Source organism: Giraffa tippelskirchi, chromosome 1 (assembly GCF_054371585.1).
Source record: "Giraffa tippelskirchi isolate mGirTip1 chromosome 1, T2T-mGirTip1v1.2.pri, whole genome shotgun sequence".
Taxonomy (NCBI): Eukaryota; Metazoa; Chordata; class Mammalia; order Artiodactyla; family Giraffidae; genus Giraffa; species Giraffa tippelskirchi.
In genome coordinates, this window is record NC_137275.1 from 164,952,738 (window position 1) to 164,980,334 (window position 27,597).

The 27,597-nt window shown below is 39.6% G+C and overlaps 1 protein-coding gene and 1 long non-coding RNA gene across 5 annotated transcripts in view; one reads left to right on the forward strand and one right to left on the reverse strand.

The window, feature by feature from the left end:
* MAMDC2 (MAM domain containing 2) overlaps window positions 1-27,597 on the forward strand; it is a 161,945-nt gene that overhangs the window by 110,714 nt on the left and 23,634 nt on the right. For all 4 annotated transcript variants that reach the window (XR_014057814.1, XM_081504376.1, XM_081504392.1 and 1 more), the window contains one exon: window positions 2,003-2,268. Coding sequence is in view for 3 of the 4 variants with exons in the window: in XM_081504376.1 (XP_081360502.1) it covers window positions 2,003-2,268 (266 nt within the window). In the remaining variant the exon portion in view is untranslated. The remainder of the gene's footprint in view (window positions 1-2,002; window positions 2,269-27,597) is intronic.
* Window positions 4,651-26,653, reverse strand: LOC145511470 (uncharacterized). The gene is made up of 4 exons (XR_014057886.1): window positions 26,538-26,653; window positions 9,514-9,579; window positions 8,878-8,949; window positions 4,651-7,446 (listed from the first exon to the last, which is right to left on the reverse strand). It is a non-coding gene; the product is annotated as an uncharacterized LOC145511470 (long non-coding RNA).

The following is a 27,597-nucleotide window of genomic DNA, read 5'->3' on the forward strand; positions in this document are numbered from 1 at the left end:
GTAATTTTGTATTCTTTGCTTAGAGGTTGCAAAACTTAAAGAATTACAAAATAAAAACCTATTCTGACCTTGGCCAGCCTAACCCCTGGGGGATACGATAATGAACAAATCAGGTATGTATCCCACCCTCACTGGCTGACCATTATTTCAGTGGTTAAGAGAAACACAACAAACATATACACAGATAGACTCATGATTACAAATTGTGGTGTGTGCTGTGAAAGAAAGAAAGAGTGAGCTGAGAGAGAATAAAGGAAAGAACCTCCTTTTGGTTGGAGATTCAGAGAAGTGGGTTTTAGCTGGAAGAATGGGAGCAACCCAGGCAGAGGGAACAGCATCTGTGAGGGCCTGGAGTTTGGAAAGAGCCAGACACTGCCAGGAATTAGGTTAGTGTGGCTGCACCATTGTGAGGAAAGTAAAGTAAAATGAAGTTAGAAAGGGAGATAGACCATAGATGTGGCAGGCCAGAGTAAGCAACTGGGATTTTACTACAAAGAAAATGAGAAGCTATTGATAGGTCTTAAGTAGAGCAGTGAAGGATTAAATTTAGACTTAAAAAAGATTGCCCTGGCTGGTGTATGGCTACCTGTGTTAGTCTGCTCAGCCTTCCATAACAAAATACCACAGACTAGGTGACTTAAACAACAGTTTATTTTCTCACAGTTATGGAGGCTGGGGAGTCCACAATCAAGGCACCACTGGGGTTGGTTTCTGCTGAGACATTGCTTCCTGACTTGGACAAGGCACCTTCTCACTGCGTCCTCATATGGCCTTTCCTCTGTGTGGGCACAGGGGGGGATGGGGGTGGGGTGGGGTGGGGAGAGAGAGAGGTGTTGTTTCTTCCTCTTCTTATAAGGACACCAGTTGCATAGGTGTTAAAGCCTCGATTTTGTAACCTCATTTAACCTTAAATTGCCTCCTTAAATGCCCCATCACCAAATATGGTCACATTGGGGGTTAAAGCTCCAGCATATGAATTGGGGTGGGGGGAGGACATAATTCAGTCCGTAACAACACTCATAAAATCACCAAAGAAGCTTTTGCCAGATTAAATAAAACTAAACTGTATACGAAAGACTGCTCCCAAAAGAGAATTGATGGAGGAGGCCCAGAAAAAGGAAAGGAAAAAAAAGGTAAGGTATTAGGATTTTTCTTTCTGCCCCATCTTTGTAAGACACAGGGACCTGTTTTAAGTTTACCATGGGGGTGGTAGAGCAGGTGGTAGGGAAGGTTCTTGACCCTATTTTTTCATGTTATTTAAAAGAAACAGGGGAAAATCAGATATTCAGTACCTGAGAGGGTCTATCTGATTAAAAACCTGCTTTTTAGGATCCAGTTTAACATATGACCAAGAGAGTCAGCTCTGCCTGGATACATAAACCACCCCTACCCTTCATCCCTCAAGGACTGCCAGACCCTGCAACCTCCCCCACTCCACTGGTCATTGCAGAGATAATAGGAAAATCTGCTCTGGGCCTTGTGTTCCCTGTGACCCAGTACTACTCAGTCTAGTTGTCAAATCTTTGTCCAAAAAGTGGAGAACCACAAGATGATTTCACCCTTTTTGTTTCATGAAAGGTTATGGAATTCCCTGGCAGTCTGGTGGTTAGGACTCCACGTTTTGTTTTTTTGTTTTTTTTTTACTGCTGAGGGCTAGGGTTCAATCCCTGATTAAGGAACTAAGATCCTGTAAGCCACATGGCATGGCCAAAAAAAAAAGTGTAAATCCTGATTGATGGCTAAAACCTGAGCATATGCGGTTGGAAATCTATACTGGTTTATGAAGTTACCTTAAAATTGGAGGTTTATTAGCAAAAGAGTCACACAGATATTTTCTATCACCTAAGCCACAGACATTGTTAAATGCTATCACTTAAAGCCTATAGAATAGTCTCTTCTGGCAAATTCCACTACTTTAACCAAATTTTCCCACTTGATGATCTGGGCTGAGTTATTTAGGTTTTTCATTGCTGATGCACTGAAAGTTTTGTCCTATTCACAGGGTATTTCTTACTAGCCAACACAAAGTCTACATCACAGCCTGGCTACATTGGAAGGCTCTACGGTCCCTCCCTGCCAGGAAACCTGCAGTATTGTTTGCGTTTTTATTATGCCATCTATGGATTTTTAAAAATGAGTGACACCCTAGCAGTTTATATCTTTGAAGAGAACCATGTGGTTCAAGACAAGATCTGGTCTGTGCTGGAGTCCCCAAGGGGCGTTTGGATGCAAGCTGAAATCACCTTTAAGAAGCCCATGCCTACCAAGGTACAGTAGACTCTTTCTGCAATTTCCAGTCACTGGAGTGGGTTAGTGAATTTCTGTTTAATTATTTTCAACTGATGATGCATTGTTTTTCTTCCGTTCAAGCTGAAAGCCCCACCCTCACATCCTGTTCCCAGGCAAGTGTGAGTTATATCCTTCACTTCTTTTCAGTTTTCTGTCTCTCGGAATCATGGCCACATAGGGAGTTTGCTTGTTGTTTAATTCTTAGATTCCCTGAGAATAGTCCAAAGAGAGAGAATATGTGAATAAAGTTCTACATTGAGGCTTTAAGGTCAACACCCTAAACCTCTAGCTGAACACAGGATGGGAAGCTCAGTAAAATATGAGAGCTAACTCAGACAGAAAGAATTTACATAAGGTAACCATCAAGAAGCTTATTGATAGAAATAAGAAAACAGAGAGATCTTTATTGCAAAGGAAATGCAAAAGAATATTGTGATCTCTTGAATTTTACAGCTCATAAACTTAAGGAAGCTTAACAGATAGGATAAATTCTGTCAACTATTAATACAACCCAAATTACAACTAGAATGGGAAAACCCATTTTGTTTCATCTGCCAGTTGGTGAGAAGATCTCTCTCATGCACCCTCTATGCAAGAAAGAAGGTCCCTTCCTTCAAGCAGATGCCTTACACAACGGAAGCTTAATAGATATATCATTGATATATCAACTGGTTCAGTTGATTGTGTTCATAGCTAGGCTCCCGAAGAAAAGATATAGAGAGCAGAGCAGTAGAACTTTCTTCATACATATTAATGGTCCAAATTTCTCTTAGTTATAACCATTTGAACGGAAACATAGCTTTGTTTATAACTTCCTAGCAAAGAAATTTTGTACACCATTCCCATCAGGATGTTGCTTGGTTACTCTTAGTCCATTAGAATACACACCAGGGCATGATTAAATCTTTACAATGATTAATCAGAGATATTTGAAAATATTTACAAAATTTTTTTCCAATTGCTGGGCAAGAAATAATGATAATTATAATGACATGACAGCCTCCTTGACTTACTGATTTCTAAAAGAGTCAAACCAATTTATGATACCTATAGTAGAATATAAGCACAGAAGTTCTACCACATTCTCATAGGCACTGCTTTTATTGTTTTCATGCTGACTATTAGGTAGTCCCCATTACCAATTATTTAACTCTCTCAAGTAGTTATGGTAACACTCACACACCAAACATCCCTGATCCATACAATCAGGGATGCACGTAATAAAATTTTTACTGTACTCCACACCCTCTGTTGCTAATGTTTTAAAAGAGGGGAAGTATAACAAGCGTTTCATTCACTCATTTGACTTTCATTTATTTATTCACTTATTCAACCATAATTTATTAGATATAAGTTCAGTGTAAGGGATATAAAGATCCATGAGGCTCAGATTCTACTTTTGAGAATAAGATTGCAGATTATAGATAGAATGTTAAGATACAAATATGTAAACAAGTAACAACAGTACAATCTCACTGCCTCACAGAAAGGTTATATAGAAAAACAGAGTAGTTCTACCAATTGGACACATAAAAATAAAGATGAGTAGAGGACCAGCTGAGCTGGTGTTTGGAGGGTAAATGTTCAGGCCATGCCAGGTTCTAACTCCTCTCACGCACCACCCACTGGACTCCTCCCTTCTCCCTCCCCACAGCCCCTCATCCTTTACTCACAAAACGTGGGTTGTTAGTCATTTATCTGCTCATAAATATCAGTCCCTGCTCTTATTTGACTCCATGGAATGGGAGGAAGCCACCCAGCAACTAAGGATGCCCCAGAGACTTTGCCTTTTTCTTCTTTGACTGACTTCCAACCCTCCCAGCAACCACACAAATCCTACCCGCCTACTTCAGGAAAATTTGATCTAGACCCAGTGGGGGCAGGGACGTTCTTATAGCCTCGGAAGGAGCTAGTATGAATTCAGTCCCAGAGCTGATGAGGAGACGGTACAGTTCAACACAAGCAAACTCTGGACGCGTGTCTGAAAGTGGTGAGTAGTTTTTGGAAAGTCCATGCTAAACAGAACCAGTTTCTCGGGGAGTGAGAGAACCATTTGACATTCATACAGACAGCACTGAGTAAGGTAGGAAACTAATACGCAACATGTATAGGTGGAAACAAACATACATATGGTGTTTCAGAGAAGAAATAAAATGAAAAGGCAAAGTTTCCCTTACCACCCCTGTACTCAAACTCCAATTCTACTTCTTTTTCTAAAGATTTTCCCCCTGATTTTCTGATGTTTTTCTCTATAATTCCAGATATTCTATTTCTGCCTCACTTCTTGATTCATTAACCTTAGCAGTATTTGCTGACTCCCTTCTATAAAAGATAAGAAATTTAGCTTATTTATACTATTTCTTTTTGTTTTCTCTATCATCCTTAAAATTTTTTAGTTGTATTTTTATTTTTAACTTTCTCTTGTTTCCCTTTGTAACTCTGATACACCTAATCATCTGTTTTTGCTCCCATCAACTTCAGGTCGTGTCCTATGACACTCCACTATGTATAATGAATACATTTTCACCCCTCTATTTCCCCTCACCTCACTTACCCTCTCCAACTCTCAGTTCTCTCAGCAATATATTTGCTTGTACATAGAAATGGCTTAAAACATTTCTATTCCTCCAGTGAAGCCTTTGAGCTTTGCCAATAGCAGGATTTCCCCATATGGGCCCCCTTGGCAATTTGGAAGGGACAGGGCTGCCTCTGTGGGCAGCCATACCTCATGTGATTGGGATTTTGACATCTGCAATGACAGCAACAACCCAAGTTATTTCCACATGTTTCCATATGGCCCCAGAGGTGCCGGGCCATCCTTGGATGAGAACTGTAGCTTTATAAGTTGATTCTGAAAATTGAAATTAAGAGCTAGCCCTGCCTACAATCCACCTTTGCCTCCTTGGATCTGTGCTCTGTGGGGCAGCATAGTGGTGATGAGGGATCCTCCCCTTCAATGACCCTCTGGCGTCCTGTTGCTTTTCTGGAAAAAGGCTCGCATGCTCTGACATCAGCCCCTCCCTAGCCTCGCCTCTTACTCCCACCATTCTAATAACATTGTAATCAGTTCCTGGAACACACTGCTCTCTTCCACCTTGGGCCACTGCACACCCAGTTTCCTCTGCCTACACTTCTGTTAATTCAGTCACTGGCTTGAACTTCCCTTCTGCAGAGACTCCTTCTCTGGCTTATTCCTCAGAATAGATTAGTGTTCCCTGGGCCTTCTAGGCCTCTTCTCCATCATTCTGGAGACAGGATAGCACAGCAATTAAAAGAAATGACTGAGGAGTCTGTTTTCAAATCTCCATTCTACCACTTAAATGACTTTGTAGCCTTAGTTTTTTCCCTTAATTGAGGTATGATTGACATCCGTTTGAGGTGCACAGTGTAATGGTTTGGTATATGTATAAATTGTGAAATGATCACCACAGTGCATCTAGTTAACATCCATCACCTCACATAGTTAATGAGTATTTTTTCTTGTGATAAGAACTTCTAAGATTTACTCACTTAGCGACTTTCAAATATACAATACAGTTTGTTAAATATACTCACCATGCTGCTCTTTATAAATTTAAAAGTGAAGAAACTGAAGTTTCAAAAAGTTAATATAGTCTTATTCTTGCTGTCACCTTGCTGTTATACCTGAGACAAAATCCTTTATAGTTGTGCGTCTAAAATACATCTGATATGTTTACTTCTGTGTCCCCAACCACCACCCTAGTCTAAGCCATCATCATGTCTTACCTAAATTGCTTTGTATCTTTCTATCTGGTTTTTCTGCTTCCACCTTGCTCTCTACACTCACATGCAGCCACCAGAAGCATCATCTTGAAATGGAAATAGGATCAGACCACTCTCCTGCCAGAAACTGTCCTATGGTCTTTAAAATAAAGCCCCATTCCATGCTGTGGCTCATAAGGCCCTGTGCCATCTGGCCCCTGCGTCATTCATGAACTTCACCTTCTTTTGCTCTGCCCATGATCACATGGTCACACAGTCCCCATGGTCACATTGGCCTTCTCTCGGTCTCCTGAGTCCCAAGGCCTTTCCTTCATTGGGGACATCATGCTTGCAGTCCCCTCACCCACCTATCCCATGTCAAGATGGTTCTCGTTCTACTGTCCCAGTCAGGTGTCTCCTTTTAGAAAGGAACTGCCTGACCACCTGGTCTGTAACTGCTTTTTCCATCCCCAGATTATTCTATAAGCTATCACCTAGTTTTTTGTTTTTTTTTTTATAAATTTATTTATTTTAGTTGGGGGCTAATTACTTTACAATATTGTAATAGTTTTTGCCATACATTGACATGAATCAGCCATGGGTTTACATGTGTTCCCCTTCCTGGACCCCCCACCCACCTCCCTCCCCATCCCATCCCTCTGGGTCATCCCATTGCCCCGGCCCTGAGCCCTTGTTTCATGCATCGAACATGGAATGGTGTTCTGTTTCACATATGATAATATACATGTTTCAATGCTATTCTCCCAGAACGTCCCACCCTCACCTTCTCCCTCAGAGTCCATAAAATTGTTCTATGCATCTGTGTCTCTTATTCTGTCTCTCATATAGGGTTATCGTTACCATCTTTCAAATTCCATATATATGCATTAGTATACTGTATTGTTGTTTTTCTTTCTGGCTTACTTCACTCTGTATAATGGGCTCCAGTTTCATCCATCTCAGTAGAACCGATTCAAATGTATTTTTTTAATGGCTGAGTAATATTCCATTGTGTATATGTACCACAGCTTCCTTATCCATTCGTCTGCTGATGGACATCTAGGTTGCTTCCATGTCACCTAGTTTATTTTGTGCATAGCATTTACCATGTTCTGAAATTTTCTCATTTGTCTACTTGTTCACTGTCTATCTCTTTCCCCATAAAAATATGACACTGAAAAATGAGTAAGTAAAAGAATGAGACTGGACTTTCTAAGGCTGGTAAGTGACAGATCTGGGGTTTGATCCATGGTCTATAGACTATCAGAAGCCTGCCCTTTGCCGCTGGCCACTGGTACGGCAATCCTGGGTGCTCAGGATTTCCATCCAGTCTTGGGGAAGGCCTGTTCTTCTGCAGCTGGAGAAGGTGAGGCTCCCAAATGTGCCTTAGGGCATAGGCACCATCTTTTATTTTATTTAATTCTCACAGCATTCCTGTAAGGGAAGTGAAATATCTCCTTTTAGTGCCCTTGGCCTTCTAGAAGTCAAAGTTATACCAACCCAGGGTCACATCCTACTAGAAATGGATGCCTAAGCTCAGAGTTCACTGTACATATGTCACTGTTGTGAGGAAAACCCTTCCCTGCCTCTGCTTCAAGTCCTCACCACCCCATTTCTGAAGCCAATCAAGTGCCAGTGGTCAGGGCCCAACTCACTGAGAGTGAGTGGCTGCCTTTTCATAGCTGTTCCCTGGCTGAAAGCCTTGTATATGAATTTTGAATACACCTAGCCTAATTTTCACTGGTAGAGATGTTTGGTACATATGTTTGAGTATCTGTGCTGTATAGTCAAAATAATAACAACAATAATTTCTTACTTTCACATTGCTCCTTAGTGTAACCTGCTTTCATGAACATTATTTTCACCTCTCAGTGAGTTGTCTTGTGAGACTAGAAATGAGCTGAGTGAGGGCAGCCTGCACAGAACTGTAAAAAAGTCAGGACTTTTGCCCTCTTTCCTTTTGTTTCTCCCTACACGTTACCTCATCTGTACCTTCCCAGGTATCTTCCACTCTGGATGCTTCTTTACCTTTATTTCAACATTTGCTCTTACCCAGACTATTTTAAGGACAATGAGTTGATTTGATTAACAAGTCCCTGCTAGCTCCCCTACATAGTCTAATGTTTGATGGAAACTATAATATATATTAGTATTTCTATTTAAGGAATAGTAACAATGGTAAGAATTTTCCTGAGATCATTCTAGCCAAATAGCCATACAGATGGATTATGTATAATGTCACAGCTGCCAACAGGACTAGGAACTTTCATTGAATGCTTTCCATGTGCCAGGAGCTGTGCTAAATATTTGACAGGCGTTACTTCATTTGATGCCACAACACCTTAGGAAGGAAGGCTGTATAGTCCCATTTAACAGATGAGGAAAATTAAGGACCTTGTTCAACTTCAAACAGTTACTAAGAGGCAGAGCAGTGAGGTAAATCTAAGTCTTTTTCAATCCAGAAGCTGTGCCTTTTGTACTATGCCTTTATGCCCCCCCCTAGCTCTCTTCTGGCTTATGTCAAAAGTATAGGCTCAGGTGAGGAGAAACCAGCCCTAACTCAAGACTTCTAAAGATTTCTAGGACTTTATTATTGATGCTCAGTTGTTCTATTTTAGAAATCACTTTGGCTCCAAGGAGCCAAAATTCAAGGCTCCAAGGTCAAAATTTTGGCTCCAAAGGTCAAAATTCAAGGTGGTTCAACACAGACAAAGATCTGTAGGGTAGAGGGAAGAACGGCATCATGCCTGAGACTTGGCTGTGGATTCTCTGGCTCTTATGCCTTTATACTTGGGGTTAGTTATGTGAGTCTCTCTGAGCCTCGCTTTTCTTCATATACAAAACTGGTGTATTAGTAGTACCTACCTCATAGGCTTATGGTGCATGTAAAGCCCTTAGCTTAGCACCTGGCACGTAATTGGCACTGATTAAATGTAGCTGGAAAGAGAGAGAGAGAGCAAGAGTGAGGGAGAATTCTTTAGACTCTTTAGAACAAAGAGACTACAGGATATTTTTTTGTAGGTCCTGATCCTCATAAGGATTCATAGGCATCATCTCTTTAATACGTGGCTAATTCTGCACCTTAACTTTTCTTTAAATTAAAAATCAGGTCCAAGTTAAATCCTCATTTTGATAGTACCAGACTGCTATGCTTACATAATCATCAACTAATATATTTGTTAATGTTTTAGAAACATTTTGAAAAAGCATGAATCATGAAATGATTTTCTTTTTCCTTTTTTAAAATGTATTTATTTGGCTGTTTTTGGCCTTTGTGGGATCTTCGTTCTGTCATGCAGGATCTTTCATTGTGGCACTTGGGCATAGTTACTGTACAGCATGTGGGATCTTAGTCCCAGACCAGGGATCTAACCCAAGTCCCCTGCATTGCAAGGCTGATTCTTAATCACTGGACCACCAGAGAAGTCCTATGAAATGGGTTTTCTTGATCTGTTTGTCCTCAGCACATTACTAAATAGAGAGCAGGAAATCAAGACTTACATTGAGACTTTCACACACCAGAGATAGTCATGAGGAGAGGGAACAGTTCACTCCAGAATGCTTTTCCTGAAAACCAAATGTCAGGAGAGACTAGAGTAATTGTCAGAAAGTCTGTAATGATGAAGCACAAATATTCCTTGGGCTGACATTATGCTTGATCACTAAAGAACCTATGTTAGGTCCTGCAATATCTTTTGACTTGAAACGAATTTTCCCTTTAACAAAAATCATTAAGTGGTCTGTTAATTAGAGACACTGGAAGAAACTCAGTATCATGCTCATTAAATATTTCTTTTGAAAAAAAAAAAGTTAAATGGCCCATAAATGAGAGCATGACCAGACATACTCTTTCATCTGGGTCTGGCTTAATGATCAGCTCAGTAGTCATTAACATCTGCATAGTAAGCCCTCCTAAATTTACATCTTTATTCTGTTGTAAGATTAAAGAACAAACTTCAAAAGTCATTTATGAATATAGAGAAAACCTCCATATAGCCAGTTTGAAAAAATATACTTTTTTTTTTTAACCAGGCAAGAACCTTATGTCAGTGGGCTTCCCTGATAGCTCAGTTGGTAAAGAATCCGTCTGCAATGCAGGAGACCCCAGTTTAATTCCTGGGTCAGGAAGACCGGCTGGAGAAGGGATAGGCTACCCATTCCAGTACTGTTGGGCTTCCCTTGTGGTTCAGCTGGTAAAGAATCCGCCTGCAATGCAGAAGACCTGGGTTCAATCCCTGGGTGAGGAAGATGTCCTGGAGAAGGGATAGGTTACCCACTCCAGTATTGTTGTTGCTTTCCTTCTGGCTCAGCTGGTAAAGAATCCGCCTGCAATGCAGGAGATTTGGGCTCGATCCCTGGGTTGGGAAGATGCCCTGAAGAAACAAAAGGCTACCCACTCCAGTATTCTGGCCTGGAGAATTCCATGGACTGTATAGTCCATGGGGTTGCAAAGAGTCACTTTGGAGTCTCAAAGTGCTTCCATATGTCAGCACTTCTCAGAGTAGGTCCCATGTAGTACAAATCCCTTGAGTTGTTCTATTGAAAACAGGTTATGTGGTCAAATGAGTTGGAGAAATTTTGCATGCTAGATCTCTACTCTTCCACATACACATAGGAAGGTTTGCCCTGCACAGTAACATATTAGAAACTCTGGTAAGTTCTACATTAAAGAACCCTGTTTAACCTTGTGTAAGGTGGCAGTTTTTCTCAGAGTACTTGACATAGACCCTGTAATGAAATACTACTTTCCTAGCTTTTGAACTGTGATGTTGGAGAAGACTCTTGAGAGTCCCTTGGACTGCAAGGGAGATCCAACCAGTCCATCCTAAAAGAAATCAGTCCTGAATATTCATTGGAAGGACTGATGCTGAAGCTGAAACTCCAATACTTTGGCCACCTCATTTGAAGATGTGACTCACTGGAAAAGACCTTGATGCTGGGAAAGATTGAAGGCAGGAGGAGAAGGGGATGACAGAGGATGAGATTGTTGGATGGCATCACCGACTCAATGGACATGAGTTTGAGTAAACTCTGGGAGGTGGCGATGGACAGGGAGGCCTGGCATGCTGCAGTTCATGGGGTCGCAAAGAGTCGGACACAACTGAGCGATTGAACTGAACTGAACTATCCTAGCATCATGCATTGTACTGAAATTATCTCCTTACCTACCTATCTTCGTTAGCTCACATCAGACTGTAAGCTTCTGGAGAACAGAGATCTGTATCTTATGTATTTATTTTTGATTTCTAATGTAACACAATTTCTAGAACAGAGTGGGTACTCAAAGGGTACTGAGCTTTCAAGGAAAATGTGTTGATGGCAAGGAGGAACAATGTAAATCAATTACAGGAAGAAGGAAGATTAACTGTTTCTGCCTTTGAATCATATAAACTGTAATCTCTTATAGCCCAGTGCCATGGGTCCTGCAAAGAATTTGAATGTGAACAGTTAAAAGCAGGAATAACCTGCTGGAGTAGATATAAGGATACACACAGACACATATATGATGAGTCTGGTTTGAGACTTTTTATGATGATTTTTGTTAAGACCAAAAGCTGTAACTCTTTTCTTTGGAACAACTTACATCACACCAGTTCCCTATTCCCAAAGACTGATATGAGGTTTTTCCCAGCCCTTTCGATTTTCCTGATCCTTTTCCTATCTCCCAACACAGTTTCTCGAGCCTCCATTCTGTGCTGTGATCCACGGAGCACTCACCTCCACATCATAGTCTTCCTATCCACAGGTCCTCTGGCTTCTTCCTCCTTGGTCCTCTGAACCCCTGGGAACCTCAGCAACTATTTTCATCTTCTTTGTCCTGAGCTTTTCAGCACAGCTGGGGAAAATAAGATTCGTTTCCACTGTCCCCTCCACGCTGCTGGATCCAAGCTGCTGGGGAAGTCTTTTATTCAGATCGTCTCTCACTGACTTCTTTTCTCATTCCTTCCCCTAGATACTCAGATCCATTTCAGTCACAAGTCTCCAACTTGATTTTCTCTGCCTCATTTTTAGGATGTGACCTCATGAGTTCATCTCCCAAAAGAATGAAGGCATTGAGAAGCAGCCCCTTCAATTTTGTTTCTCTCCAAATCCTCACCTGCATCTCTTTGACTCTGACAGTTGGTTTCTCATTCAAAACCAACCAGGCATTTATTTGATTTCACCATCCTGCCACCCTTATTTCATAAATTGTCCTCTGTCTTATAAATCTTTAATTTTTGTTAGTCCTTTGCATACTGCCAGCAAATATTGATCATACAAATGAACAGCAAACCTTCCTTTCACCTTTTTATACATTTAAGTTGTCACCCTATCCTATTCCTTTAGTCTTCAAACTCTTTGGAAAATGTTTTCAATTACTGTCTAGGATCCAGTGCAGTTTCTCATTCTTCAAATCCTTGCCTTACTCCCCCACTGCTTCCTCAAAGGATTTCAGTTCAGTTGCTCCATCATGTCCAGTTCTTTGTGACCCCATGGACTGCAGCATGCCAGGCCTCTCTGTCCATCACCAACTCCTGGAGCTTGCTCAAACTCATGTCCATCAAGTCAGAGATACCACCTGACTTGATACCACCATCTCATCCTCTGTCGTCCCCTTCTCCTCCTGCCTTCAATCTTTCCCAGCATCAAGGTCTTTTCCAAAGAGTCTGTTCTTTACATCAGGTGGCCAAAGTATTGGAGTTTCAGCATCCGTCCTCACAATAAATATTCAGGATTGATTTCCTTTAGGATGGACTGGTTTGCTCTCCTTGCAGTCCAAGGGACTCTCAAGAGCCTCCTCCAACACCATGGTTCAAAAGCATCAATTCTTCGGCACTCAGTTTTCTTCACAGTCCAACTCTCACATCCATACATGACTACTGGAAAAACCATAGCCTTGACTAGACGGACCTTTGTTGGCAAAGTAATGTCTCTGCTTTTTAATATGCTGTCTAGGTTGATCATAACTTTTCTTCCAAAGAGCAAGCATCTTTTAATTTCATGGGTGCAGTCACCATCTGCAGTGATTTTAGAGCCCAAGAAAATAAATTCTGTCACTGTTTCCATTGTTTCCCCATCTACTTGCCATGAAGTGATGGAACTGGATGCCATGATCTTTGTTTTTTGAATGTTGAGTTTTAAGCCCACTTTTTCACTCTCTTCTTTCACTTTCATCAATAGGCTCTTTAGTTCCTCTTCACTGTCTGCCGTAAGTGTGGTGTCATCTACATATCTGAGATTATTGATATTTCCCCTAGCAATCTTGATTCCAGTTTGTGCTTCATCCAGCCCAGCATTTCACATGATGTACTCTGCATATAAGTTAAATAAGCAAGGTGACAATATACAACCTTGATGTACTCCTTTCCCAATTTGGAACCAGTCTGTTGTTCCATGTCTGGTTCTAGCTATTGCTTCTTGACCTGCATACAGATATGTCAGGAGCCAGGTAAGGTGGTCTGATATTCCCATCTCTTTAAGAATTTTCCACAGTTTGTTGTGATCCACACAGACAAAGACTTTAGCATAGTCAATGAAGCAGAAGTAGATGTTTTTCTGGAATTCTCTTGCTTTTTCTATGATCTAATGGATGTTGGCAATTTGATTCCTGATTCTTCTGCCTTTTCTAAATCTAGCTTAAACATCTGGAAGCTCTCGGTTCACATACTGGTGAAGCCTAGCTTGGAGAATTTTGATTTATCAACAGCAAATATTTTCCGTTGATGATGCTGCAGGAACCAATCTGAGAAAATCACTTTTCTCTTAAAGTCCATCTCAAGAGTCCCTTCCTCTTTGAATCTTGTATAAGTCATTAATTTGTGTTTTGTTAGATTGAGATTATACAAATAAAAGATCCCAATCAGGAATAGGAAGACTTGGCTTTAAGTCGTGATAAATCAGGAGGCTTCCCAGGTGGCTCAGATGGTAAGGAATCTGCCAATGCTGGAGATGTGCAGGAGAGGTGGTTTCCATCCCTGGGTTGGGAAGATCCCCTAAGGGAGGAAATGGCAACCCACTACAGTATTGCCTGAAAAATGCCCTGGACAGAGGAGGCTGGCTGACTCTGGTCCTTGGGGGTCGCAAAAGAATTGGTTGTGACTGAGCAACTGAGCACGCATGCATGCATTTGGCAAATCAGGATGTCATGTCACCTCTCTATGAAATGAATACATGTTTCCTGATGTCTGCTAAATCTCTTCTACCTTCATTAAGATATTTTTAAACATCCTAGTGCCAAAAAATGTTTTTTAATATCGTGCAGCACTGTCCTTGTGCATAGCTTTCTCTGTTTCTTTCCTCTCACAAAATCTTTTTGTTTAGCAAAAACATCAATGAAATTTAAGTCTGTGATTTGGATTTCTGCTTTTAAAATCTTCCTTTTCGCTTTGCCCTTTAATAATGGAAATGCCACTAGATATAAAATATCTAGGGTTCTGAAATTTTTAAAGATGACACTTAGCAGTTCACTCAGATAGAAGAGCAGGTCTAGTAAATTTCTGGAGAGATTTATAGATAGGTGCCTATTTAATAACAAGACACCCTGCTATAAAGGGACTAAGGAACCAGGAAGCCAATGTGTAGACAAGATATATGAGAAAAGATAAATTTCCTATCATGTTTCATGATGTCTGGGAACACTGGGAAACGGCTGCTCCAGAATATTAATGTTCCAGCATAATTAAAGCAGGGCAGCTGAGTGCAAAGTAGAAATGGCAAGATCGTTAATTTCTGACAAGATAATCAACACATTTTAGAACAGATTAAGATAGTGCCATACACAGAGCCAGGAAAATTATACTGTCAAGTGGAATAACTTTTAATGTGAAATTGGATAGAGGAGCTAAGTACGGGAAAGGAGCCTACTGTTGAGTTTTCCAAGCAAAACTCAGTGTCAGTTGTCAGTACAGGAATTATAAATTACTTTAAATATGAGTAAGGCAGAATTGATCTACTCTGGTTTTCCTTCTCTTTCATTTTCTTTCAGATATTCGTTGTTGGGCTTCTGTGTTTCATATCAGTTTATAGGGGAATGATTGGAAAGACTGACTAGCACAACTGGTAGTTGCTAACACAGCTTACATGAGGGTGATGTTCATGCCAGTGCATTCTTACATGACTTTCCAAAGGAATTAATTTCATTGAATATTGCTGGATTACCACGTTCATCCTTCCAGCAACATGGAAATATGTGAGATATTCTTTCCCCATAGTCTTATTAATAAGCTTAATTTAGCCAACCATTTATTCCAAAGTATGTTTATGAGCTACAAACACTACCTCCCTCCACACTTTCAAATTCCTAGTATGGTATTTCACAGTCTCATAATGGGTGGATTTGTAGGGGATCTTTTCTCAAGTATTTTCAGTCAGTTCAGTTCAGTTGCTCAGTCGTGTCCAACTCTTTGCGACCCTATGAACTGCAGCATGCCAGGCCTCCCTGTCCATCGCCAACTCCCGGAATTTGCTCAAACTCATGTCCATTGAGTCAGTGATGTCATCCAGTCATCATCCTCTATCATCCCCTTCTCCTCCTGCCTTCAATCTTTCCCAGAATCAGGGTCTTTTGCAATGAGTCAGCTCTTCGCATCAAGTGGCCAAAGTATTGGAGTTTCAGCTTCAGCATCAGTTCTTCCAATGAATATTCAGGACTGATTCCTTTAGAATGGACTGGTTGGATCTCCCTTGCAGTCCAAGGGACTCTCAAGAGTCTTCTCCAACACCACAGTTCCAAAATTCTTCGGCGCTCAGCTTTCTTTATAGTTCAACTCTCACATCCATGCATGACTACTGGAAAAACCAGAGCTTTGACTAGACAGACCTATGTTGGCAAAGTAATGTCTCTGCTTTTTAATATGCTGTCTAGGTTGGTCATAACTTTTCTTCCAAGGAGGAAGCATCTTTAAATTTCATGGCTGCAATCACCATCTGCAGTGATTTTGGAGCCCAAGAAAATAATCTGTCACTGTTTCCATTGTTTCCCCATCTATTTGCCATGAAGTGATGGGACCAGATGCCATGATCTTCATTTTCTGAATGTTGAGTTTTAAGCCAACTTTTTTACTCTCCTCTTTCACTTTCATCAAGAGGCTCTTTAGTTCTTCTTCATTTTCTGCCATAAGGGTGGTGTCATCTGCATATCTGAGGTTATTGATATTTCTCCTGGCAATCTTGATTCCGGCTTGTGCTTCATCCAGCCCAGAGTTTCTCAGAATGTACTCTGCATATAAGTTAAATAAGCAGGGTGACAATATACAGCCTTGACGTACTCCTTTTCCTATTTGGAACCAGTCTGTTGTTCCATGTCCAGTTCTAACTGTTGCTTCCTGAACTGCATACAGATTTCTCAAGAGGCAGGTCAGGTGGTCTGGTAGTCCCATCTCTTTAAGAACTTTCCACAGTTTGTTGTGGTCCACATAGTCAAAGGCTTTGGCATAGTCAATAAAGCAGATGTTTTTCTGGAACTCTTGCTTTTTCGATGATCCAGCAGATGTTGGCAATTTGATCTCTGGTTCCTCGCCTTTTCTAAATCCAGCTTGAACATCTGGAAATTCACGGTTCACACACTGCTGAAGCCTGGCTTGGAGAATTTTGAGAATTACTTTATTAGTGTATGAGATGAGTGCAATTGTGCAGTAGTTTGGGCATCCCAGGGATTGGGGAGCCTGGTGGGCTGCTCTCTATGGGGGTCACACAGAGTCTGACACGACTGAAGCGACAAAGCAGCAGCAGCTTGGGCATTCTTTGGCATTGCCTTTCTTTGGGATTGGAATGAAAACTGACCTTTTCCAGTCCTGTGGCCACTACTGAGTTTTCCAAATTTGCTGGCATATTGAGTGCAGCACTTTCACAGCATCATCTTTTAGGATTATAAATAGCTCAACTGGAATTCCATCACCTCCACTAGCTTTGTTCATAGTGATGCTTCCTAAGGCCCACTTGGCCTCAAATTCCAGGATGTCTGGCTCTAGGTGAGTGATCACACCATCGTGATTATCTGGGTGATGAAGATCTTTTTTGTATAGTTCTTCTGTGTATTCTTGCCACCTCTTCTTCATGTCTTCTGCTTCTGTTAGGTCTATACCATTTCTGTCTTTTATCGAGCCCATCTTTGCATGAAATGTTCCCTTCGTATCTCTAATTTTCTTGAAGAGTTCTCTAGACTTTGCCATTCTATTGTTTTCCTCTATTTCTTTGCACTGATCACTGAGGAAGGCTTTCTTATCTCTCCTTGCTATTCTTTGGAACTCTGCATTCAAAAGGGTGTATCTTTCCTTTTCTCCTTTGTCTTTCGCTTCTCTTCTCTTCACAGCTATTTGTAAGACCTCCTCAGATAACCATTTTACCTTTTTGCAAGTATTTTGGATGAGGCAATATTGATTTTAATGCTCACACTGAGATTCTCTGGAGATCTTCGGGTTTTCTGAACTCATAGATCATTTAGGTATTTGCTTTATTCTCTAGGTATAAGCTCAATTCACTTACTTGGAAATTGACAATTCACACATTAGTGAAGACTCTCTGCTTTCCTGCATGGAAGGACACCTTATTTCCTTTTGCATAGATATTTCCATCTTTTTTCCCTCTCTTGAATGGCTTTCTCTGGGAACTTGTGCTTTCTCTGTGCTCTCTCTTTACAGTGCATACCTCCAGTGGAAGTCTGTCTCCAGGCAGTCTACAAACCTCTTCCTAATGGCATCTGTCACCACACCCTGAAGGGCCATGAAGTCCTATTTTCTGTTCAACATCAACTTACATGGGAATGTATGCAGTGCTCAAAGATGCATCATTACTGTTTGTGGCCTGTCTAGTTCATCTCAATCTCCAAGCCAAGACATTTAGTTCTCCCTTAATTTCTTTCTCCAAATAAGGATTGCCTAAATAAGCATGTCTGAAAGGCAAATGTCAAACCAGAAAGTTTGCAACATATATGACAAACTCCTAATATGTTTAAGATTTAAATTTACTCTAATAAATCAATAAGCAAAATATGAACTAAGCAATAGGGAAGTGGGCAATGAATATATACAGGCAAATCAGAAGAAAAGGGCTATTATTGGAAAATAAATATGCAAACATGTCCAACTTCATTTGTAACCAAAGAAATCTGAAAAATAGCAAAACAGCACATTTGTCCATCAAATGGATAAAGATATTTTTAAAATATAATACTTTGAAGTATTATATTAATAGCTGCATTCATATTCATACTGTTCAATTTATCAATTAAAAAATTGACCTTTCATTTAGGCCCCAAAATATATGTATATAATATATGAATTATAGACATTTATTAAATATTTATATATTTAGCTACATAACTCAGGGATTGAACCCATGTCTCCCACATTGCAGGCAGATTCTTTACCATCTGAGCCACCAGGGGATCCCACATATTTAAGTATTTGATATATAAAGTATTGCCATAGAGAGGTGAGGATTCAAGGAAATAAGAATTCTCATAAGCTCTAGTGTGATGGTAAATTGATGTATAATTGTTGAGTCACTAAGACATGTCCCACTCTTTGTGACCCAATGGACTGTAGCCCACCAGGTTCTTCTGTCCATGGAATTTTCCAGGCAAGATACTGGAATGGGTTGCTATTTCCTCCTCCAGGGAATCTTCTGACCCAGGAATCAAACCTGTGTCTCCTGCACTGATAGGTGGATTCTTTACCACTGAGCCACCTGGGAAGCTCAATATAATATTACTAGATGACAATTAAATTATATGTACCAAAAAGAAAGACCCCAATTATGCAAATTTTTGGACATAACAATTCTACTTCTAGGAATTTATCATAAGGAAATGATCATAGTTATGTACAAAGATTTACCTACCACATTTATCAAGCACTGTTAGTAATATTGAGAAACTAGAAACTGCTATGTAGTGTATGGTGGTGGTGGTTTAATTGCTCAGTCATGTCCAGCTGTTGTTCTTGCGACCACATGGACTGTAGCCCTCCAGGTTCCTCTGTCCATGGGATTTCCCAGGCAAGAGTACTGGAGTGGGTTGCCATTTTCTTCTCCAGAGGATCTTCGCAGCCCAGTGATCAAACTTAGGTCTCCTGCATTGCAGGTGGATTCTTTACCAACTGAGCTACCAGGGAAGCCCACCTATCAGTTGTTGTGCAGTCACTGAATCATGTCCGATTCTTTGTGATCCCATGGACTGCAGTACACCAGGCTTCCCTGTCCTTCACTATCTTCTGGAGTTTGCTCAAACTTATGTCCGTTGAGTCAGTGATGCTATTCAACCATCTCATCCTCTGTCACTCCCTTCTCTTCCTGCCTTTAGTCTTTCCCAGCATCAGAGTCTTTTCCAATGAGTGGGTGCATCACATCAGGTGGCCAAATTATTGGAGCTTCAGTTTCAACATCAGTCCTTCTAATGAGTATTCAGGATTAATTTCCTTTAGGATTGACTGGCTTGATCTCTTTGCTGTCCAAGGGACTTTTAAAAGTCTTCTCCAGCATTACAATTCAAAAACAGTTCTTTGGTGCTCAGCCTTCTTTGGGCTTCCCTGTAGCTCAGCTGATAAAGAATCTGCCTACAATGCAGGAGATCCCAGTTTGATTCCTGGGTCAGGAAGATTGACTGGATAAGGGATAGGCTACCCACTCTGGTATTCTTGGGCTTCTCTGGTGGCTCAGCTGGTAAAGAATCTGCCTGCAATGTGGGATACCTGGGTTTGATCCCTGGGTTGGGAAGATCCCCTGGAGGAGGGTATGGCAACTCACTCCAGTATTCTTGCCTGGAGAATCCCCATGGACAGAGGACCCTGGGGGGCTGCAGTCCATGGGGTCACAAAGAGTCAGACTTGACTGAGCAGCTAAGCACAGCATAGCACAGCCTTCTTTATGGCCCACCTCTCACATCCATACATGACCACTGGAAAAACCACAGCTGTGACTAGACGGACCTTTGTTGGCAAATTATGTCTCTGCTTTTTAATATGCTATCTAGGTTTGTTAAAGCTTTTCTTCCAAGGAGCAAGCATCTTTTAATTCCATGGCTGAAGTCTCTGTCTGCAATGATTTTAGAGTCCAAGAAAAGAAAATCTGCCACTGTTTCAATTTTGTCCCCATCTATTTGCCATGAAGTGATGGGACCAGATGCCATGATCTTTGTTTTTTGAATGTTGAGTTTTAAGCCAGATTTTTCACTCTCCTCTTTCACCTTCATCAAGAGGCTCTTTAGTTCCTCTTTGCTTTCTGCCATTAGGGTAGAAATGTCATCTGCATATCTGAGGTTGTTGCTGTTTCTCCCAGCAATCTTGATTCATCCAGCCTGGCATTTTGCATGATGCTCTCTGCATATAAGTTAAATAAGCAAGGTGACAATATACAGCCTTGATGTACTCCTTTCCAAATTTGGAGCCAGTCCATTGTTCCTTGTCTGGTCCTAACTCTTGCTTCTTGACCTGCATACAGGTTTTTCAGGAGGCAGGTAAGGTGGCCTGGTATTCCCATCTCTTTAAGAATTTTCCACAGTTTGCTGTGATCCACACAGTCAAAGGCTTTAGTGTAGTCGATGAAGCAAAAGGAGATATTTTTCTGGAATTCTCTTGCTTTTTCTGTAATCAAATGGATTTTGGCAATTTGATATCTGGTCCTTCTGTCTTTTCTAAATTTAGCTTGTATATCTGGAAGTTCTCTGTTCATGTACTGTTGAAGCCTAGCTTGAAGGATTTGGGGCATTCCCTTGCTAGCTTGTGAAATCAGCCTAATTGTAGATGTTGGTTAAATAAGTTGTGACACAGCTAAAAGGGGCTTAACATTATATGAGCTTTTAGCCACAGCTCTGCATCAAGGATCTCCACTTTGCCCTGGGAATCAATAAAAATTAGACCCACAACTGTGTCTATGGTTCATACACAAGCAGAGTGAAGTCATTATTTGGGTATTAGCTAAAGTCACTGTCTTCTCCTGACCCAGAGAAATTCATACAGAGCAGGGGTGACCCCTTGAGAGTCAAGACAAAAACATAGATTCCACCTTTTTTGTAGTTGATTGCATTCTCTGAGTCTTCTGGGAAGGCTGACATTTTGTGTCTCCATTCAAGTAGTCACAATAGGTCTGTATTTTGATCTGCATCCATAATAAATAAATTGGTCCTTACATTATGTTGGTCAGGGGAGTGTTTAACTAGAGGTCCTCCCTAAAGAAGGTTGACCGGAGATAAACCACATTGTATGTTGAGGAAGGCATTCACACCTATTTCCTTTACTGATGATGAAAGGTTTATAGGAATATTATATGTAATTATGTCCTCATTACTTCGGTGTGGAATTAGACCTTGAAACACTAAAAATGATACCATCTTGCTTTTGTCTGATGTTCATTTTTTCAGAGGCTTTTCATGTTTATTTTCCATTTAGACCCCCAATACTAGCTGTCAGGATTGTACAGGATCTATGTTCCAGAAGAAGAGGAACATGAACTTTGGAGTCAGACAGACCTTGCTTCAAAACAAAGAATAAGGAAGTGAAAATGAGTGCAAATGAAGATAAGATTGAAAGTGTAGATGTGGGGAGTTGAGGGCATTTTTTCCTCATGTTTTTCCGTGTGGAGAAAATTTTCCACGTGGAGCAAATTTTCCATATGGAGCAAATATAAGGTCATCAGCTAATAAAGAGAAGGGTATCACTGAGGTAAGAGAGTTCCTCCTGTGGAGAGGAGAGGTTTTAGCAATCACCAGCCATGAAACTTAGTCCCAGCTGATGTAAGATTCAGGTTCTGGTACCAGGTGACCAAAAACTGTTTATAACATACATAAGGCAAAATGACAGGAAGCTAGTTCTCAATGCTGGTCAGAGATATACTTGTCCACTGCTATTAATTACGCTATTAATTGGGGGAGTTTCAATCTTTTCATAATCATATTTTAAAATACCTAAAGTGAAAAGGGGAAAATGAGCTGATTGGTATAATGAAATATGCTCTATCAGACATTCAGAGTATGATATTTCATGCTTAGGTCTACAGCTGGCTATTGTATGACCTTGAGCTCATGTCATAGGGTCTCTCTTTTCCTCATTCTAAAAAATATCTGCTTCTGAGGTCTCTTCTGGGATCTCCTTTCCCTTTTCTGTGACCAAATGATTTGAAAATAATGTTGACTTCTAAAATCAGTGAATTGAGTTATGTGGGTGTTTACCACCCAAACAGCTGTGAAAATCTTTGGCTGCAGGTCTGCAAATCTACCATAGGGCACTGTCTACCCTAGAACGGAAGACTTCTATGAGCAGAAGGACTCATGCTGGGTAAAGCTGGAAGCTGCTCATCCTTTGTTGCTTGTGAAAGCCAAGGGTGAAATTAAATCAGATGGGTCTTTTAAAAAAGAAAAAACCAAAACCAGATGGATCTTTTAAGAAAAAGGGTTGGTCAGCTAAAGACTTATTTAAAAACACATGGTCATTCTGCCTTTTGTGGGATCTGAAGACCAAATATAGTATCTGCAGGAGGCATGCTATTACAGTTCAGCAACTATTTCCCCAAACATGGCTGGGATTCTAAAAATATTAAAGTCTTACACTCATTTTTCTAGATAAAGCTCCACTCAGTCTGTCCTTAGGGATCTGTGAAAATTCCATGCTTTTAGCCAAGTGTCTAATGTCAGAATTTTTGTTTTGCTTTGTTATTTCTTAAATTCTCTTACAACTTATTGTCAAACTGTTAAATGAATGCAGTTGCTTTATACAGTATAGTATATCCTGCAGTTGTGTCAATAGCATCTTAATGAAGGGCTCTAGAACTTCACTGACTGGATTATAGTAATTCAGTGAATAATTATTCTACCAACTCTGTAGTCACCATTTCCACATTTATCTGTGCAAGTGATTCCAAAAGACTTCAAACTTCATCAGAAGAGAAGTTAAATTTAACCCAGAATCAAACTCTCTGGTAAATTATTGAGGTCTACCACTTATAACAACCTAAGTTTGTTTTGTGAACTTGAGTATTTTATAGTATTGTTGGCGTAGGGTTGAAATGTTTCTATGTGAAGATAGGAGGCCATTTCTGGAAACTATCATTTACATTCTAATTATAGGCCCAGTTTGGGCTCTTCAATTGGTAAAGTAGGTGGTGGATTAACCCAGCAATCTGGCCAACCATGTGTCTCCAGAAGGCCGTGAAACTATTGGGTTGGCCAACAAGTTCACTGAGGATTTTCCAATGGAAAATCTTGAACAAACTTTTTGGCCAACCCAGTACTTTAAAAGACAGTGAAAAACCAGTCAATTCAGCTAATGTTGAGCTGTGTAATACTAACCATATTTTTTTAACTACACAACAAAAGTTTGTGGTTATATATTCCGCAGTTCCCTGCAAAGCTTCATTTCTTCCCTCCCTCAGCAAAATCCTATTCATTGTGTTGGGTACCACTTAAACTATGACACTTAATCAAGTTAAAATTAGTAATCCTAACTACTTTTTAAAAATCCAGCTTGATTTGGTTTGAGAAAATAAGTTCCTGACTTATCTGTTTCTCTACTTTTTCTTTTCCTCATGCTTTAACCAGGAACTTCTCTGGACTTTTACTGGTTTAGCAGCAGTCTAGCCCCTCTGACTAAGGCAGCCTTGTAGCTAGATGTCTGTACAGACTCTCCCTCCACCCCACTGTTCCCACTCCCTGGAAAGAAAAACGAAAGATAACTTTAAGAGAGAATTATAATTTTTATGCTGTGAGGAAAGTTTGCTCAGTTACTCTAACACTTCAGATATGCTCTCTGTCATTATATTATTTTGAGGGAGTAGATCTTTCTTTTTTGAAAGGGAGACAAGTGAAAACAAAGAAAAGATTCTATTCCCCTTTGACAATTCGAATTTTTCTGAAACAGGAAATTGGAACAGTGAAGCCCTGATTGACTCAGTGATGATTATTCAGCTGGAGAGTTAGTTCATCTTCCTTGCTCTTTTGTTCCTTTGCCTTTTGTTTCTAGGGCTTAAAGATATTTCATTGCTCATTAGAACTACCACCTGATGGTTTGCAGAGGAAGAGCAAATTAATTCAATCTAGTCCACTTTTAAAATATAAACAACTGACTGGGGAGAATAAACAGGTTGAAACTGAGAATCCAAAAGGAGGTAACAAATCTGAAAGTGCCTCACATAGGGACTACACATATTAGGAATTTAGCAAATGGGGTTTGATAATCTACACAGTTTTCTACTACCCTTGACCAGTGGTTCTCAGCCAGACAAAATTTTTCCCTGCCCCCCCCCCCCAAAGGGGCATTTGGAAATGTCTGGAGACATTTTTTTATTGTTATAACTTGGAGAGTGATATTGGTATCTAGTGAGTAGAGACCTGGAATGCTTAACATCCTGCAATGCACAGGGCATCCCTCACAAAAAAGAATCATCTGACCCAAAACATCAGTAGTGCTAAGATTGGAACACCCTACTGTAGATAAATGAGCGTGTGTAATGTCTATTTTTAGTATGATAAAAAGTAAGTTAAATCATATTTTTTACCCTTACTTGACTATATTTTAAATGATTATAGCTCTCCATTCACTGCCTATTTGCCTTCCAAAATTAGTCTAGCTAAGTTTTTTTTTAACAATTAATATTCTCTATCAAAACAAAACTTTTAATGTATCACTAGTCCCAAAGGAGTAAAACCTTTAGTGCAGTAAAACAAACTGATTTACACAAATCTAATTTGCCCTTAACTGTTAACAGGTTTTTATAAAATCAAGAACATCTGTCTAAGGGACAGCAGTACTTTGTCCCTCTTCTCCTCTTTCAAATAGATACTAGTATACATTTGAGTTGCCTGAGATTTTTTTCCCAGTCTTTAGAGGTATTTTTTGCTTTGAAATACTGCCTAAAATGAAATAAACACTGTTTTTTGGGTTTTTTTTAAAGATCTGTAATTAAACAAGAGGTCAGTCCCCTTAAGAATTTAGTCTATGGGGAATTTTTTTCTTTTCACATTCTTAACAGGACCCAGGACAGAGTTCTTAAGAACAGACCAAAATGTTTGACTTTCTCTTTGTCTGTGTCAGCCAGGCCCAGTCATCAGCTTACCCAGTCACCAACTACCCTAAAATAACCTCTCCACCTCAAGTAGCCCTCAGAATGAAAGATGGCAGCACAAGAATAGGAACTGACATTATCATTGCTATTAATAGCAGGGTGGAAATCCAATGTGTTAGAGCAAACAAGTGATCTTGTCAGGTTTCTTTTGTATGTTGAAATGCTGACAGACAGCTGCCAAACAGATCTGTGCTTTGACGCCATAGTTTAAATATAGTACGTAGCAGACTGTGAATCTTTCGTCAGACATCAGACAGAACAACATGTGGTCTGGCCAGTACTCTAAGTGTGGAAAGAGTTCTAAGACAGTAATAACCTAGTGGCCTGCTGTTGTCCGGAATATCTTTTTCTATGACAGTTCACAAATTTGTTTGGAATGTCCAAAAGGAAGCTCTATCCAGTGGAACTTTCTGCAATGAGGAAATGTTACAAATCTGCTATGACCAACTCACTTGATCACTGGTTATATGTGGCTATTGGGTACTTGAAATGTGGTTAGTACACCTAAGGAAAGAAAATTTTTAATTTTATTTGATTTTAATTTCAGTGGCCACATGTCCTCCTAGCTACTATAATAAACAATGCCAATCTGAAAAACAGTAGCCCATTATTCCACAACTTAATTATAGATATCTTGATTCCTTCTTTTTTCTCAATTATAAATATAACAAAATTAAAGAATGTTTAGAAACTAAACAGAAATTCTATTCAATACCCATAATTTCTCAAACCTAATAAAAGTGTTAATATTCAGTAAATTTTCAAGGTTTTTTCCTATGTATTTTTAGATGAGTTAGATGTAATTTATCTCATTTTATTTTAATTTTATTATCACCGGCTTTCATCACTTAGCATTATGAGAGGAATATATTCTCTACTACTAAATAATATTTGCAAATCATAAGAGTTAATAATGGCCTGTTTTTTAGATTGCAGCACTATGATTTGTGTATTTCTTCTGTTTTTGAAATCTTCGGTTGTTTGCTTGTTTCCTTGGTCTTATGGTCATTATAAAATAATGGTGTAGTAAACATGTGAAAACATTTCTCCTCTTTAGGATATGTTTACATGCCGTATGTTTGAGTCTTATTTAGGTAATAATTTACATGGTGAGTCATTTCAGTACCACAGAATCTCTTTGAAAAACTGCTTTTTCACTATTCATGTCAAAAATAGACTTTAAAGCTGCCAAAGGAAAAGAAAGCCAAGATTTTTCTCTGAAGCACAATTAATTCAGTAAATCACAAGGCAGATTACTATTCCTTCCCATAGAACAAGAAAAATTGCTGATAAAAATGGAATGGCACTCAGGGCTAATGACATAGACCTCTGCTTTGTAAATGGAGACTAAGTTCCTATGTATAAATCCTGCAAGTAATATATTTTACATAGTCAGATCATCTCTAGAATCTATAAAGATCAGAAAATTAACAAAAGTTAAATGAAAAAACTGAACCCCCCCTTTTAGTTTGTTCCTTGTAAATATTGATACATACGGTTATATATTAGGGCTTCCCTGGTGGCTCAGATGGTAAAAATTCTGCCTGCAATGCAGGAGACTCAGCTTCCATCCCTGGGTCAGGAAGATCTCCTGGAGAAAGGAATGACAACCAACTCCAGTATTCTTGCCTGGAGAATTTCACGGACAGAGGAGTGTGGCAGGCTACAGTTTGTGAGGTTGCAAAGAGTCAGACATGACTGAGCTACTAACACACACACATAGTTATGTATTATTACATCTCTAAACTGTCTTTTTCTTATAATTTATAGTAATATGAATACAGTTCAGTAAACTTTCACACATCTTATAATTAGTTATTCTGAAGATATTGGCCTAAGACATTTTATATTTTGCATAGTGATAAACTGTCATGTGATTTTTTCAGCTTCTTTTTAAATAAATTCTATATTCTGGTGGCTCTGATCATCAAAGACCAAAGGGATCCTACTAATAACACAGGTAAATTGAAGACATTGCATCCTGAGCCTAAAAAAGTTTTAAGAACCTAAAAAAATCAAATGTTCTCATTGCTCATAATTTGGGTTGTTCTTTCATTATATCATTTTATTTTTAATTAAGATTTGTGTTTGAGGAACTGAACATGGACTAGAGACTTTGTGCTCATTAAATGTTAGGTTATACACGTGAAGCAACTTTGTACACTGCAAAGTGCAGTGAAAATCTAACAAAAATGTTTTGAAAAGTGCTCTTTGCTCATCTTATATATGAAAAGGAGACTTTTAAATTGATTTAAGAAATCCAAGACTTTTCTCTCTTTTTGGCACAATGAACTTAATAATTTGTTGTAGAGATTTATTTCTCCTTCACATGCAAAATATTTGATTTGATAAAATACCTGCATTTGGGGCTTTTATTAGTGATAACACTCAGGGATGTAGATCTTTACTTTGGAAATGGAACTTGAGTCCTCAGGTGGAAAATCACTGAGACTTTGTTCACCAGATGATTGAAGCACGTTGTAAGAAAGTCAATTCCAAAAGATCAGTAGTGTTTGCACTGGAAATATTTGTAAAAATGCTTGGACTGCCATCAAC